At 40.4% G+C, this 15342-nt stretch overlaps 1 protein-coding gene across 6 annotated transcripts in view; it reads right to left on the minus strand.

The window, feature by feature from the left end:
• The window catches only part of mdga2a (MAM domain containing glycosylphosphatidylinositol anchor 2a), a 216447-nt gene that overhangs the window by 38008 nt on the left and 163097 nt on the right, over nucleotides 1-15342 (minus strand). For all 6 annotated transcript variants that reach the window (XM_046060081.1, XM_046060080.1, XM_046060079.1 and 3 more), the window contains exon 10: nucleotides 4390-4662. In XM_046060081.1, coding sequence (XP_045916037.1) covers nucleotides 4390-4662 — 273 coding nt within the window. The remainder of the gene's footprint in view (nucleotides 1-4389; nucleotides 4663-15342) is intronic.

Here is a 15342-nt window from a genome sequence, read left to right on the forward strand (position 1 = left end):
TACGAAAAACACACTAACACACACACAAAAACATCAGTTTGTAGTAGTGTAGCTCAAAAAGGGCCCAAGGGCCTCTTTAAAACATACCTCAAAGAGACAAAAATACAAAAAATAAATCAATATGACAAAAATATTACTCAAAACAGATGATGGATTAAATAAAAATATATTAAAATACATTGTGTGCAGATAAGCCAAACTGAAATGAGAAAGTGACAGTGTCTATCACACTCAAATAAATACATTTTGTCCTAAAACACATTCAGATATCTAATTGCAGCCGGCACTATGTTTCACAATGTGATTTCTGTATCCTTAGGAACAATGGTTACAATAAAAAGGGAAACTGGGACCACAAGCACACCATTATTCTAGAATCTGTATGAGCAAAGTCGCACAACACAGACAATGAATATCTGAAATTCGTCCCAAAGAATTTACTTGTTACTTCTCCTCTAATTCATGACAGACTGCCAAAAAGAGGAATTAAATGTGGGACAAATGAGAAACATTGTTTGCCCTTTCATTGTGAATTTCAGAATTCCAGCAAAACTGCGGCACATATTGAGACGGTTCAATGAAGAAAAAGACCAAGGGAGAAGTGTGGACAAGCTCTGTAGAATTTGTTTTTTTACTATAAATTTCAGTTTTGCCATGGTTACACAAATGTGATGCCTTAAAGGGGCACTCCCCATGATTTTACATGTGAGGTTCAGTTTACTTGTCATGGTTAGTTCTACTCAGCCTGTCACAACAGTTGTATGGTGTCTTATGTGGCTCTGGAGGGGGCTTTCTAAAGTTTAAGTATGATGATGATGTCATCATCACCCAAGTCAAGATAACCCATGTCATGGGTTATATAGAATAGAAAGCCTGCATTACAAAACTGAAGGTTTGAAAGAAGTGGGCATTTAGAGGATAAAAGGGGGTCTTAAAGACACTATGGAATTGCATTATGGGATATGTAAGACCAAGGGTTTTGGGGGTGTAGCTCATAATCTGGGCTAAAAGTCAGAATATCTTATCCTCTTCTGTTTCCATTTTGATGATTCCTTTACCTTCTTATCTGTCTCTCATGAGTCTCCCAACTTTATGAAGTGCAATACTACTGATTGATGGAATACACCACCTAAATTTCATGCCTGTGTATTCTGTGACCTGTGTTTCACCCTATTATTGCTACATCAGTACACATTTGCAGCCTAAGGATAGGATATAGAATAAATGCAGACCAATGCATAAATCACAAACTGCATCAGACTGGAATGAAATCACAGAAGAAAAGCAGGATGAAGACTCAAAGACTATGTTTTTTTCTATTTTCTTCCCAACTCTAACTTTCAGAGGGGCATGATTTCAGCATTTGCTAAAAACTCAGGGTTCCCATGACAGAGAGCCTGAGCCAAAGCTCAGTGGTACACATTACATCCCTCTGAGGGGTCCCTCCCCTGGCACAACTTAATGGCCAACTTGGCCATTACAGCCAACTCACTGTTTCCACAGATGCCCCAATGGCTTGGCACATGGGCATCCATGCACATGCACACACACACACTCCCCTGGCACAATACACTTTCTGATGCGACAATGCTTATATAAGCCAAAAAATGGGCTGATGCCAGACTTTTATGAGTGTTCATGTGTCTGTCGGCATGGTAACATGTATGTTTTGCATAGTATGCTGATTGGATCTGTGAGTTTAATTGAGCCACTGTTGCTTCAGGCCAAAACTCTACAACACAGCCCAAGAGGAACTCAGGGAGAGTGCGGTGAGGGAACATCCACTGAGGTGTCTACCTGTCTTCACTCTGTAGAATGAGCAAACCAAGATACCACCTAACTGTATGAGCAATAACAAATATTTCATGAGCTTCATCTTGAAGTGGAGCTGATATCCACTTACTCTCTAGTAGATTATTTATTTCACCACACAATAACCACAGAATAATGTTAATATCATGTGGTAGCTATTGAGATTCAGGATAAAATTAAAAAATTATAAAAAAAAAAGTTAAAGAATAAGCTGGCACGCCAGATTTCATGGATGATGGGAGGAACCAAAGTGGATTTTCTGCACCATGCTCCTGCGCTCAGGGGGTGAGTAAAAGAGCCTCCATACCTTTGGCAACCACTGAGTCCAGATGGTGGGAATCTGGAGCATTGAGCGGGAACTGAGTGATGGTGGAAGAGAAAGTGCAGGAAGAATGGAGGGATGGAGGATGAAAGGGATAGAAGGGGAGTGGAGGTAGGAAGAGTGAGCAATATCAGGCAAAACCCCAGCCCTGTTGAAAAAACAAATGGCTGGAGGGGACTATCTGCTTCTGTGTCTCTGCTCTACCTGTCTCATAGGGGACAATGGATTTATGACCCACACTGGGGGGGGGGGGGGGGGGGGGGGGGGGGGGGAGCCAAAAGAGAGACGTTTAAAATAAGAAAGTTGAAGAATGAGGAAAAGAAAACATGGACAAAGAGATAAAGAAAGAGCAAAGAGAGGAGAAAACGCAAGTGCAGAAATGTACGATTAGAAGACAGCAATAGATGGAGAGAAATACACAGTATCAAAGAGGGTAGCAACCTAAGTGGCAGAGGATCAAAGTGACAAATACTCCTCCTGTGACCCTGCAGCTCCTGTCTCTAATGGGAGGTCTGGGAGATTGAAACCTTGGCCAGAGTTCCTACGGTCACTCACCATAGCCAAGCTAATTTGGTCCTGTCATAACAACCAACAAGGAGATGGACACTAGCAGCTCTTGATGAAAAAAAACAAAAACAGGAAGTAGCAGGAAGGGGATGAGTGTGTATTATCTGAAAGAACAGGTCTACTACGTGAGACAGAGAAAGAGCCGGCATGATTGACGCCTTCCATTCAGACTGAAGATACATGAAATTTTCTCTTTCGCTATTCTTCAAAATTAATTGTCTATCACACCCAGATACATCCTTGCCTCTATAAAACAGTTTGACAAGGACTGTTATATGTTAGAGGAACCAATTTCAACCAAAAAAATCACAGCAAAAACTAATTACCAACTGGAGTGCATACTGAAGAAGTTGTTGTAGACTTTCAGATGCTTCGCAGCCAAATACCTGCCATCAAATGCAGCTTCAGGGTGGATGGAACACACTGACAGTCCATTTTATACCACTAAGGTATACATGAAAGTGAAATATGGAATGTGTATGGTAACTTCAAATAGGCTAATTGAACATCAACAGTTTAATGATAGCTTACGAATTAACTAAGCAGACATGTCTGTAAAACTTTGGATTTCCCTATATGTTAGGTGTACATGGGGCTATAGTAGGAGCTGCACTTTTCATTTAATGAGTTTGGGGGTGGTGTCTTTATTGAGTCTTTCCCAAACCCCAAACCGCAAGTGGAAGTTCGGTGTGGTTTTAAGATCAAGCAACCGAATTCATCAGCGAGCACAATCCGTAACACAACCTATTTCATAACAGATCCCACAATAAACACGGAAACACTGGCATGCAGCTGTGGCTTTTCACAAAGACAGGTTCCTCTAGCTTACAACCAACGTTCCCGGCTCAGAGGCAGATCATATCAAACCCCCTTTCCGGGGGGTACACAGAATAGTAATTTGGGTCACGTTAGCTGGTGAAGTAATGTGGAAAGTCACAACGTTACAACTATAGTATTTTGCACCTGGTCAACATTAGCCGGCGAGCTAACAATCAGTCTTTCTGATGTTGAATGTGTCTACCCGACATCTTCGGATTCAGTTTGGCCTTAGGGGCTTCAGCACAGTGCTGTTTTTATCCTTATGTGTAGTTTGTGTTATGCTGGGAGCCTCTTGTTTTGTGGTGTTTTTCCTGTAGTCGGAGAAAGGCTCGGGAGTACGGACAGGGCTACATCCCGACCCGAACCTTTCATAAAACAAGCAGAATAGTGGCTGTTGCAAGCAACAGGTGTGTGGCTCATTTCTAAGTGAGGTTACTGCCCATTTACAAAAAGAAAGTGATTTCTTTGAAAAACTACATATAGCCCCTTTAAAAAAAAGACAAATCTTTAAAGGTATTGTTCCTGTTCAGGGCTGTATAAGGTACTTACATACAGACTTACAAACGCATAAGTTGTGCTTATGCGTAGAAATACGGAAATTCTACGTTTGACAAAATACAGTTCCAAAGGAAAAGGCTGTCTGACAGCAAGGTAAAGCACTGAAAATATTCTAAATATAGCCTACACATGAACTGATTTTTTTCAGTGGTCCTTTGCTAAGCGTCTGTGCCGGTACAGCTCTCTCCTTCTCTAAATGCATCAAACGCCATCTACTGCAGGTAATACACTGAGTACAACTATGGATAAGTACCTTGTACAGCCCCACTTCAAAAACCCAAACTATCCCTTTAATGAAAAGCACTCTTTACCTGTAACCTGGAAGGTGCATTTGCCTGCTCCAGCCTCGTTGATAACATTACAGGTGTACTCCCCCCAGCCGTCTCGATTCAGACTGCGGATTGTGTACTCTGTTTCGTCTCTTTGGGCATCGAATGCTCCGGCGTGGAGCAGTCTGTTTGATAGAAGCCACTCGAATCGCAGCACACGGGAAGGGTGGGCTCGCAGCACCCTGCAGGTCATCACCACAGGCCTCCCCAGGCCCTGACGCATCTCCATGTAAACCGGCTCCACAGTGGGAGGGTCTGTGGGGGAGACAGAAAGGCTAAGATGACTTTAGCTGATAACTGAAAAGGAAAGAAACATGTAAGGATGTTAGTGCAATGAAAATATTAAAGAACATGAAAAAAGTTCAGGCTCTTTGCAAAGAAGAGAAAAAGAGTCTGTCTATACAAGACATACGCTATTCAGGCAAGGACCCTCTCAGTCAGACTAGGTTGTCTCTGACCTCCAGAGATATTTACAGAGAAAAAGTATCTGGAAGGCAGAAAAGACAGTCAGAATACCAAGTCCAGAATAGTTAGGTATGAGATAAATAAAGAAATATATTAAACAACTTAATAAGGACATGTTATGAAAGTGTGAAAAGAAATGGAAAATTGCTCTGAGGAATGCGCTCGAAGCTCAGCGAAGACCTAAAAAGGACATAACTGGAAAAGAAAACAACTTTTTGAATGACAACCAACAAATATTTAAATCATGCACAGACACTTAAAGGAAGAGAAACATTTTAGAGGACAGTCTAATATTGTGACAGGATTGAGAGCAGTGGGCAGGGAGAAAAAGGGGAGATTTAAGCATATCGTAAGTAAACTTTAAACAATCAGCACTGCAAATTCAATACACCTCAGCAACAAATGAAAAAAGACGGGTGAAAACAATTGTGGGAGAGCGACAATGGCTGCAGGAAGATCAATTTTGCAGAAAAAACTAGAACAATGTTCTGAACGAAATCAGTCACGCTTCACAGAAAATTGGTAACAGGATGATGAAGTGCCCCTCAAGCTTTCAAAATGGAAAATTAATAACTTATTTGAGTATCTGACAGGCTTCACCTCTTCCCACACAGACGACCTGGTGGTGAATTATTAAGCCAGTCGTCTCAAAGTGGCGTGAGGGGCTGTACAGGACTTCGATGCAACACAGACCCTTCCTCTGCAACATATGATATGTGTGATTTTATATTTCATTTTCTATGTTAAATGTGTGCTGGAGTATGTGCATTGTGGCCAAATGTTTTGTGAGGGCAGAATGTGTGCAAGTGCTCGAGTGTGCACATACTCAAATGCTTATGAATAACTTCCCCATCTTAAGCATCTTTGCTCTTGACATGCTCATACAGATGCTTGACAAAACCCACGGCGAGGCTTGAAAAACAACCGCGAATGCTGAGGAGAAGAGACAGAATGACACTGAGACCCTTAATTGCCTGAAATTTGCATAATTTCTGACAGAGTAAAGGAGAGGCGGGTAGCTATAGCCAGGGCTGGGGATGTTACTTTTTAAAATATAATATGTTACAGATCGCTGATTACCTGATTGAAACTGTAATCTGCAACATAATCTTCTACATTATTCACACACGGTAATATAATCTAATTACTGAGCATTCCAAGCTTGATAGGATATGCAATTAAATGAACAGTTTATTAAAATTTACAGCATATTATTTGATAACACTATTAATGTCATTATCTACAGCCTTAATCAGCCATTTTTTAAAAGATGTTGAAGATGTTGAAGACCTAAAATCTCACAGGCTAAATCTTTTGAAAGAATCTAATAAATACTTTTTTTTCCCAGAACATTTTGCTGTGTTTTTAGAGAAATTCATTTTTCTTTTTCTGTTGCATATAATTAAGTTAACCTCAGCCCAGCCTGTAGAGCAGGGCAGGTCCTCCAGGCCAGAGAGGCGCACTGGGAAACATGGGCTGTAAACATCAAACTGTATGCAAAATAACACTCCAAAGTGGGATTGTACTTTCTTGGCCTCTATGCTAATTATCACAAAACACGCACAAAAACCTGGAATTCACACAGCAGCTACTATGATTAATGACACACCATTAAATCGGATAATGACTGGCTGAAATGTAAAAAATAAAAAATAAAAATAAAAACACATGGGGTGAAAAAGTAAACACAAATCTTTCAAGCGGTTTGGACCGATAAGAAAAACTACAGAGGTGCCTACTTCACCTGATGCTGTTCACAAGGTGGAGAGAATAATGGCTTTCATCTCCGCTAAATGAAATAGCAATCTGTTCCTCCTTCAAATGAGCCTTGCCTGGGCTTTTACCCAAACCCGATGGCTTATCTCTGACTCCAAAAGACGGGTCTGAATCTCTACTTATCACATTAAAATTGTAGGTTTGTGTGCGGCAGTGAATCACAGCCCAGCTCCACAGCCCCCTGAGTGGCACTAGACCAAATTGCACTAAGTGCATTTCCATTGACACAGAAAGACAAATGAAGACAGGGTTTGGGTCTGCAGCAAATGAAAAAAATATTTCAAAAAATATCTTATATAACCAAATAACCAAAACATCCTTTAAACAAGGGCACATGCCCCATCCCCTCCTCCTCCCTGCATCTCCTGTGAAACAGCTGCCCAGTGAACATGTGGAGAAAGGAGCGAAAAGGTCCTGTGTGATATTCCCTGAGCAGTGCTCGCCATGGTTAGTGTAGCAGCGAGAGCGTTGAGGGCTCGGAGTTGCTGTAAGTCACAGGCTGAGGGAAAACCCGGAGCCCTAGCTGAGATGTAATCCATCATCAGTCACCGGTGGATACTTTGACAGTAATGTGGTGAAAAACAATATTTAGGAGCACGGAGGCCTTTTCCCGGCGGCCCATATAGACCGCCATCTAGAGGGACAAGAAAAGAACAAAGACACGGGAATACATGTGGGACTTCTGCATGTTTGTTTGAGTGTGTGTGGGAAGCCGAGGTGAATTTGAGTGCATGCGTGCACCTGCATTTCTGAAAATACCGGTTGAGTGGTTTACAATAAACTTCAGCTTCAGTCAAAATGGGTTTTATTTTCCATGTGTTTCGGGTGAGTGCATCAAGAGAAGGACATGCAACTCCTGTGGGCAAGCCCGCAAGAGTAGATTGTACTGTACAGTGTGATTGTGCACATGAAGTGAGTGTATGTGACTGCATTCCTTCTATAGGGTTGAATGTTCATTTGGTCTTTCTGTTTTTTATTTCATCCTTTTTCTCCTAGAGCAACAGAATGTTTTCCCTCATGGCTCACTGGATGGCAGTTGGTGGCAGAAGTACCAATACAATAATATAAAAATACTCAGTGTAAAAATTTTAAATTCACAATTCAACTTAAAAAACAACTACAGAACTATTATCAGCAAAATTTACCTAAAGTATCAAAAGCAAAAATACTTAGTGCAGCATAGAATAATGGCCCATGATATATTATTAGCATAAATTATCATGAATAATATCAATAACGGCCGTGTAAAAAATTAAGGTTGGGTGCTAATAATACAGGGTAAGTTAAAAAACAAAACATTAAGGGGCTGAAATTAACTGTAGCCTACTGCAACACCTCACATATTCAGTATAATATTTTCACATATTTATTTATATATTTTCACATGAAAAGCAGAAATAGGAGGGAAGGCTGCAAGACTTTTAATGCCGTGGAAATGGACATTTATTCATTTATCAAGACAACAGATAGCTGGGGAAGCGGGAAATTAGAAATAAAGGCGTGGTTCTCTCTGTCACTGAGGCGAATAAAGCCAGCTATTTGAGAATTAGGTGGAGCTAGTTTTAAATACCTTATATAGTGTTGGGTATTCCAGCGGTTACCAACCAGGGGTTATACCCCCTCCTAGGGATGAATCGGATACAGGTGTAATGATAAACCACAGTAGAATTCCTGAGAGTTAGTATTACTTTTATGAATTTTAAATATCATAAAACAGTATTCAATTACCACACTTACTCACAGTACTGTCCAGCATCAACCAAAGCTAGCAACAGTTTCAGGTCTGTCAACACGGTGGATTGCAGTGACAGCGCTCCGGAGATTTGTCAGCCTAGTCCTCAGAGGACTAAGTCTGAAGCGTGGTCGTAAGGTAGGTTAACTTTTCGCTCACTGGATGATGTGGAGACTTCAGAATGAGGAAACATGTCATGGGTTTCCTGTCTGACTTGCAACTTGTAAAGTTAAGCGCTTAGTGTTGCCTACTCTTGTAAGAATACTACCAGTAGTTCTGCGGCTGTATGCGTCGTGTGTATGCAGACTCTATTCGCACATGATAACATGTTACGTAGTTGAGTCACAAACATATTGTGTTCATTAAAAATCAAGCAATTGTCGAATTAGTTGTAAAAGTGTTCGAACAGGAGAAACCCTCCAAAACAAGATTCCTCTGTATTCATGTCAATTGTGCATGGGGTCGTACTTTGTAACGTTTTAATGTACATGTAATGTGGTTTTCATATGTTTACATAAGATATTGGCTGTTATTATTTTAATGTTTATGCAAACAAAAAGTGCACCGAGCTGCTACAATAAACATTTCAGCCCATTTTAACAAGACTATTTATATATATTTAACAAGATTATTCTGATAACATTGATAATTTTGCTCACTATAATCGTCATGTAAAATTTTCATACCGTTTCGTCTCTACCCCCTCCAGTGGACCAAAAGAGAAATCTGGGGGGTTATTAGATGATTGATGGGAGAGGAAAGAATGCAAAAAGTTGTGATACACAAATTCTCTTCAGTGTTTGGAGTTGAATCTTGGCTTTTATGTGATTAACTGTACCTGATCATTTAACATCTGTGGGCCTAATACAGTTATTTAAATGATACCATCTCAGAAGACAGCGGAATTCCCTCTCTGGTGGAACTCACAGACATTTAAACACTGCTTTTTGTGAGGAGTCACATGCCAAAAAGGTTGAGTATTTATATTTTTACAGTGTATTGTATTTTATATCATATAGTTGTAGAGTAAAAAGTACATAATTCCTCTCTGAAATGTAGTAGAGTTAGTAGAAGTATAAAGAAACTTGAGAGTAATTGCACTTAGTTACTTTCCACCACTGCTGGACAGTTGGTGCTCCTTGGTGATAAGTCCATTTATGTATTGTTGGGTGACACATTAACATGTGACATACCAGTGCTCCATTCAGAAATATGTCACACACCAGCTTTCGGCAGCTGCACGTGGGAGAGTAAAAGAAACAAAGTCCTCGCAGGAAAAACCTTCGTAGCACAATATGCTTCAATATCAAGTCTTGATAGAGGAAATAACATTCATTAGGAAGTCAGATATATACAGAATATGAAATGATAACCCTGATTCAACTGATTTATAATGAGTCCCTGTGTTGAATAATGTAGAGAACCGCTGCTCCGCATCAACGCGCCCTCTTTCCCTCCCGCTACAGCCGCTGCAATCAAACAATGAAACTTAAGCACCATCTGCATTACCATATTGTTATTAAAACTTAGGGATAATTTATGAACTTAAATATACAATTAATGACAATCAGTGTAGAGTCCTCAGTGCGAGGAGTGGCCTGGTGATCCGCTAATAGGTTTAGCTCGGTCATTGACCAAGTTATGAATTATTCTGTCTAAGCCGCGTGCAGGCTTCTGTTTACAACCTACATACTGGCTGACCTTTTCTGGCATGGATTTGAGGCGGCTGATCAATTCAATATTGTTCCATGAAAAAAGGTTATTAGAATTTCATCCCCAAATGTGGTGTGTGAGCCCTGCTGTAATGCAAAAGATTAATTTGCTGGCGTTAGGCTGGCGTTAGGCTAATGTGAATCGCTCTAATATGATTCACATTAGAGTGGGCCTCAGGGGCCAGCGTTGCAGGCCTTCTTGATGCGGAAAAGAAAATTAATTAAAAACAATAATCGTGTAATTCTGCTTACTTTTGCCCAGACAGTACCTCTTTATCTTGGTGTGTCTTTCTGATGTATATCAGATGGCGACTTGCTGGCTCAGGGCGACACACACGCGGTTGCATCAGGCAGGTGTCATGGACGATGTGAGGAGCAACAGAAGGGAAGCCTGGATAAAAGATTCCTGTGCATCTGGGCTCGAGTAGAGCTTGATAACTCTCACTCTGACAGACAGTGGTATCTAGGACAGGAGACCACTCTATGCTTCCTTCTTCCTGCTATTTCTCTCTGTTTCTTCACTCCCTCTCTCAAGTCCCTGGATCATGCCAAGTCAGTTTGACTAAGAACATTAGGGTGTCACAGCTTGGGATTTGGCGTTTGCAATTCTATTAGAGCGACGACTCTAAAGGCAGACGTCTTCCATTCCCCTCTACCTCTCCTCCTGGCGTTGCCTCTGCCAGCCAACAGATGCAGGTTTTTACATATCAAAGCTGTTGACTTGCCAGAGTCGTTCCTTCACGCCTCTAATGCTCTTTGCTTCAGAGGACTGTACCTCGGTCCCTTGATCAAGTTACTAAACGCGGCTTTGCACATGGCTCACCACCAAAGGCGGGTGGCTCATGCTGGGACCTGGAAATGCAGGCGAGAAAAGCATCTCAGAGGGATTGGCTTGTGCTTACACACCATGAGACAGGCCAAGAGAGAGAAGGGAGGGGGCATACCGACAGTCGTACTGAGCAAACAACAAAAGCAGGGCCGGACTGTGTTAATAGTCTAAATTCTCAAGCTGAGAAAGAGGAGCAGAGGTCTATGTATTTGGCAAATGAACAGAGTAAACAGTTTGCGTTGATGTGTGGACACATGGTGGACACATTTCCCCAATACACTCAAATTGTGTCCAAGCAGTCTAACAACTGAAGCTCGGATTGTTTGTGCTTTTTAGACTCGGGCTTTGATGCCAACTATTAATAAGTAACAGGAGGCTCTGAAGTGAGAACAGAATGAGCAGAATGATTGATTTATCAAGCCCAAAGTCCTAATTTCTCTTCATTATGTGTTCTGCTTTGAAGATGGCAAACAGATGAAAGCAACTGTATGACATCAAGAACTGTGGTGCAAGAGAGGTGCTTTATTTAACATACTACTAAATAATGATAAACAATTGCAATCTTTTGTGTTGAAAGGAAGAGAATTATCAGGAGTGAATTTGATGTACTTCACTGCCGTATGTACTGTGTGTGTCATCCTATGATGCAACCGCATGCCAGGGCAAATCCATCTGAGAGAAGGATTATATGCAATGGCATGTATGTGTCTTTGACCCTCTTTGCCTCCTGAGGCATGTCTTCTCCATCTGAGTTTCACTAACAACAGTCACTCCCTATAAGTGACCCCTGTCCACTGTCACTGAGACAGCAGGGTTGGGGGTGGGGGTTAGAAGGGGTGTGTGTGATAGGAGATGACCTTTCCTGGTTAGATGTCAGAGGAGAAAAATCTTGCCAGAAATAGTGACCTCCACTCTAAGACAAGGTCTTTCAAAGGTTGTGGGAATTGCGCCTTTGCTTCTTGGAAATACAATTAAAGGTTTGTTTTTCAGCCTTTTCTGTATCATTTTGAATTGGGCCACGGAAGTATGTAATGAATTTAAAACCCTTGGCTTTGGATTTTTAGTATTCATTGTGCACTCAGTGGACAGTTAAGGCCACCTGAATTTATAGTCTGAAGGTCCTGTTCCTCCTCTCCTCCTTTGACCAGTTATCCCAGAGGCGGTATTTAATTCTAAATACTGTGCAGTCAAACAGCTTTACATTTCTTTTACCCAATCTTGTTAGTCTTATTTGTAATATATTATCTGTCGTCTCATCTTTATGACTACACTTGAAAAATTTTACATTTTATCAGCCTGTGGAGGTCATAGAGGAGACTTCCCTCCTCCTCTACACATCGTCTTTTACCCAGATGCCCACTGGATATGGACAAGTCATATTCCAGCTGTACCAAGGCTCCATCACGTCTCTGTTGCATTTCAGCTTCCCATTGGAAGTCTTTCAAGCGGAGAGTCTTCAAGCATATGTGTGTCTGGATATAGTATTAGTGTAAATTCTCATAAAAATAATATCAATAATGGCCACAGGAACAAATAAAGGTCTGCTTCTAATAATACAGGGCAGGTTAAAAAACAAAACATTAAGGTTGGTGTTATCAACTATAAAAGGGAAGGCTTTTATTGTGATGTTATGTGGGTTCAACTTCCTATTGGATGTCTTTCATAAGCAGCCACATTTCCAGTAATCCTGTGATCGACATGTGGCTATATTTTAATGGCTTCAATTTCTGTACTACAGCACAGCGTCTTATTTTTATTTTGTATTTGCATTACATGAATAGTGCATATTAGCAGAAGGAAAATCACAGCATTCCTTATCCTTGATCACAGAGTTTGGAGAAGTGGCATACAAACAAGAAAAACTAGTTTTGCTATTGAGTAACAAGAGAGTGTGCCTACTCCGTTATTTTGGCTTGAGGGAATTATTTGCATTATGTAGATTGACATCTGCTGCTTTCGATCACCTTGTGCATCTAACTGTTTTTTTAATAACGTACAGCATGAAAGAATGCCAGAGCTGGAAGAAAATGAGAGACAAACATCGCCCTCTATTTACAAACCAGCGCTAATCAGATCACTTCTCCACCAACACAGCGCTAGGATCAGCTGGTCATGTTACTATTATAATAGTCAGGGTAACTAGTCAGAATGTGATGATATTTGTATTTTATTCTTCATTCAAAACACAGTCACAGTGGAGACTCATTTGGTCAGTTACACTATTACCCACAGGACATTTTTCCATGACTTATTACATAATTATGTAACAAGCTAATTATTCAGAATTACATTATCAATAAAATATATATATAATGTCACATATTTGGGTGAAAAGATGTTTTAATTTATGTTGCTAAAGCAGTTTTAATATGTTAATAATTCAATAACCTGCATTGTCATCAGAGCTCTTGGAAAACAGCACCATACAAACAGCTGCAGCAACACACAGTAAGCTAGCTAAGACAGATGTGAGCTAGTTTATGCAGAGAGTGACTTTGTGTAAAGGTTCGTCTTCTTAATCCATTATCAAGGCCAATAATAAATGAAATGCACAATTAAATACTGTCATGTCAACTGCCAGTAAATGTGAGCATTTTCTCTACACTCAAATAAATTTCACGCTTATCAGATGCGAGCTGCTTTAACTAAGGTAGGTCCAGCGCCTAAATATAGCAAAGCAGAGAAAAGAGCCACAAGTGAGACACTATGGTCACATGCGTGGAGGACACTGGTATGGCAGCAGATTATCTCCAGCAGCCCTGATGGCTCTGGAACGGGCCGCAGCCGCATACAGTGGACATTAGGGGTAGATTTTCATTTTGTATGTCTTATACCATGACGTCTTAACTGTGATAAAAAATTAAACAACAAACAATCAACTGTGTATATTTATTTTTCATGCCTGACATCATATTGCCTTTTTTTTATTTCTTGAACAGTTTTATGTACTCATAAAAAGTTTTTATTATGTGAATTATACTTCTATTAGTCATTAGGGCTTGAAGACATTTTATGCTTGTAAACTATGAGAATAACAACTCAACTAAATCCAAAGGCCTTTTATTTTGCTCAGACCCTGTTTAAATGTGTCATCTTTTTTTTCTTTTTTTTTTGATTTGCAGGTGAACATAAAAAAAAGATATTTTCATAATTGCTGTGTAATTGTAGCTGTTGACCAATACGCTTCTGGACAGTTTAGCTTATTTGCCTTTTTCCTACTCTAATTGTGCTGCCCTCAGAGAAGTGGTACACAGAATACAGAAGGTGCCCCTGCTGCTTTCCAAATGGTCAGCAAGATCATAGTGACCTATGCTGTTTGTGGCAGTAAACTGCTCTCTGCAGGCGGGGAGCAGAGGGGAAAGCAGAATGATCCATTCTTCAACTTGGCTACTGTGCATGTGGTAGATGTTAATGTACCTGTTGTTTAACAATGGGAACGGACGTACCCGGTACCGGGTGCGTAATCTTTCGCTGTTCTAGCTGTTTTCTGTCCAAAACATTGCGGCGCTTTGTGTCCACAGAGATCGTCTGGCAGGCCGCCATCTTGGTGATTTCGGCCGCGGACTTAAGTTTCGTTTGTGTCACGAGCATATATTGTATATGGTCACGAAGTATGAGAGCCGAAGAAGAGTGTAATTTGACGGAGGCGATCTTTATCGGTCTCTGCTGGCGACCCGTAGGGGCTACACAGACATGCAGGATATGCCTGAAATCGTCTCGTCGAGACGAACAAAATGTAGGATGTTCTGTTCTCAAGCTGTGGGCCTGTAAAGCATGGGAGTGCTTTTGGTCATTTATATTAAGACTGTTTTTATCAATATTTCAATGTTTTGGAAGCTTTATGTTATTTGGAACGTGATTGTATGGAGAGAAATAATGTTTTGAAGATGTAAATATGGCCAAAACATGGACATTCGCCTGGTATATTTTTGAAAGATTGTATAATAACTGTTGTATATCAGATTCTTAGTTGTATTCTAGGTGTATTAGAAGATATTCAGGTGCATTATAATCTACAGTTGGTACGGAAAGTATTCAGACCCCTTTAAATTTTTCACTCTTTGTTTCATTGCAGCCATTTTCCAAAAATCAAAAAAGTTCATTTTATTTCTCAGTAATGTACACTCAGCACCCCATCTTGACAGAAAAAAACAGAAATGTAGAAATTTTTGCAAATTTATTAAAAAAGAAAAACTGAAATATCACATGGTCATAAGTATTCAGACCCTTTGCCGTGACACTCATATTTAACTCAGGTGCTGTCTATTTCTTCTGATCATCCTTGAGATGGTTCTACACCTTCATTTGAGTCCAGCTGTGTTTGATTATACTGATTGGACTTGATTAGGAAAGCCACACACCTGTCTATATAAGACCTTACAGCTCACAGTGCATGTCAGAGCAAATGAGAATCATGAGGT

This window comes from Micropterus dolomieu, linkage group LG10 (genome assembly GCF_021292245.1).
Source record: "Micropterus dolomieu isolate WLL.071019.BEF.003 ecotype Adirondacks linkage group LG10, ASM2129224v1, whole genome shotgun sequence".
NCBI classification, from domain to species: Eukaryota; Metazoa; Chordata; class Actinopteri; order Centrarchiformes; family Centrarchidae; genus Micropterus; species Micropterus dolomieu.